This window comes from Eimeria necatrix, genomic scaffold (genome assembly GCF_000499385.1).
Source record: "Eimeria necatrix Houghton genomic scaffold, Enh_scaff1573, whole genome shotgun sequence".
NCBI lineage: Eukaryota > Apicomplexa > Conoidasida > Eucoccidiorida > Eimeriidae > Eimeria > Eimeria necatrix.
This window is the reverse complement of record NW_013652274.1, coordinates 4,518-5,828: the sequence shown is the minus strand read 5'-3', so window position 1 is coordinate 5,828 and position 1,311 is coordinate 4,518. Positions and strand designations below refer to the sequence as shown.

At 47.6% G+C, this 1,311-nt stretch overlaps 1 protein-coding gene across 1 annotated transcript; it reads right to left on the bottom strand.

The window, feature by feature from the left end:
• Positions 1 to 414: 414 nt before the first annotated feature.
• On the bottom strand, positions 415 to 883 carry ENH_00017450 (hypothetical protein; the record flags this gene model as incomplete). Its single annotated transcript, XM_013579262.1, has 2 exons — positions 415 to 713; positions 877 to 883. 2 exons carry the CDS (start codon positions 881 to 883, stop codon positions 415 to 417), a joined length of 306 nt encoding a protein of 101 aa, XP_013434716.1.
• Between the last annotated feature and the right edge of the window lie 428 nt (positions 884 to 1,311).

The following is a 1,311-nucleotide window of genomic DNA, read 5'->3' as shown; positions in this document are numbered from 1 at the left end:
AAATACAAATATAAATATAAATACAAATATAAATATAAATATAAATATAAATATAAATATAAATATAAATATAAATATAAATATAAATATAAACAAGTATAAATATAAATATAAATAAATATAAATGTGCATAAACTTGCATGCAGGTAACACAGATAATGCGCAGCTGCATATTTGGAAAGCACATATAAGCAAATACGAAAAAATAAAAATTAGAAAACACAAAAGTATAAAATAAAATATAAAATACAAAAAAATCAAAAAGACACATTTGCAAAGATAAAAAAATAAAAAAATAAATGGATTTATACGAACAGAAAATGCAGCTTTGTGGGGAGTTCCAGTTGCTGCTGGGGTGTACGTACAAGTCCCTTTTCCTTCTTGTAGCCCACGATGTCCTCCACTTCATATTCTTCACTTTTTGCAGAATACTTTTCCTTCTTCCTCCCTGCCAGCCAGCCACACCAAAGCAGACACACCGATGCGCCGCGTTCTGCTGCTGCTGCTGCTGCTGCTGCTGCTGCTGCTGCTGCTGCTGCGCAGAATACTTTTCCTTCTTCCTCCCTGCCAGCCAGCCACACCAAAGCAGACACACCGATGCGCCGCGTTCTGCTGCTGCTGCTGCTGCTGCTGCTGCTGCTGCTGCTGCTGCTGCTGCTGCAGTTGGCCCGGGTGCAGCTCCTCAGTGCACGGTGCTGCGCAAATGCCTTCAACTGTCTGTACACTTCAGTTAGCTTCTGCGCATCCACTGCTGCCGCGAGGCTGCTCGCAGCTGCAGTTGCAGCAGCAGCAGCAGCACTGCAGCAGCAGCAACTGCTGCTGCTGCAGCAGCAGCAACTGCAGCAGCAGCAGCAGCAAGAGGCCATCTTGACCCACCCTTCATGGCGACGCTCAAGAGCAGCAAAGTTGGAGGCGAGCGGGAAAAGAGAAAAAAGGAAAATTGCAAAAAAGGAAAACTGCAAAAGAGAAGCAAATGGAGCCCCGGGGAGTCCCAAAAGGCCAAAAAGGAAAAAGCAAAACTTGCAATTTTTTTCCAAAAGTTGTTGAGAGAGAAACTTGCAAGAGAATGCAGGACGCCTTTGGAAGACTCGAGAGTCGGTGCTGCCCCCGGTCGGGCGAGGCGTTGCTGCTGCTGCTGCTGCTGTTGCTGCTGCTGCTGCTGCTGCTGCTGCTGCTGCTGCTGCTGACGAGCCCCAGGGACTGGCAAAAGTGAGGCGAGAGATGCTGTCACCCTTCGTGGCTCAGTGTCGGGCCGCTGCGCCGTGCAGACACTGCAGCCTGTGGGGGGGCAGGCGCAGGCAGGCAGCCGAA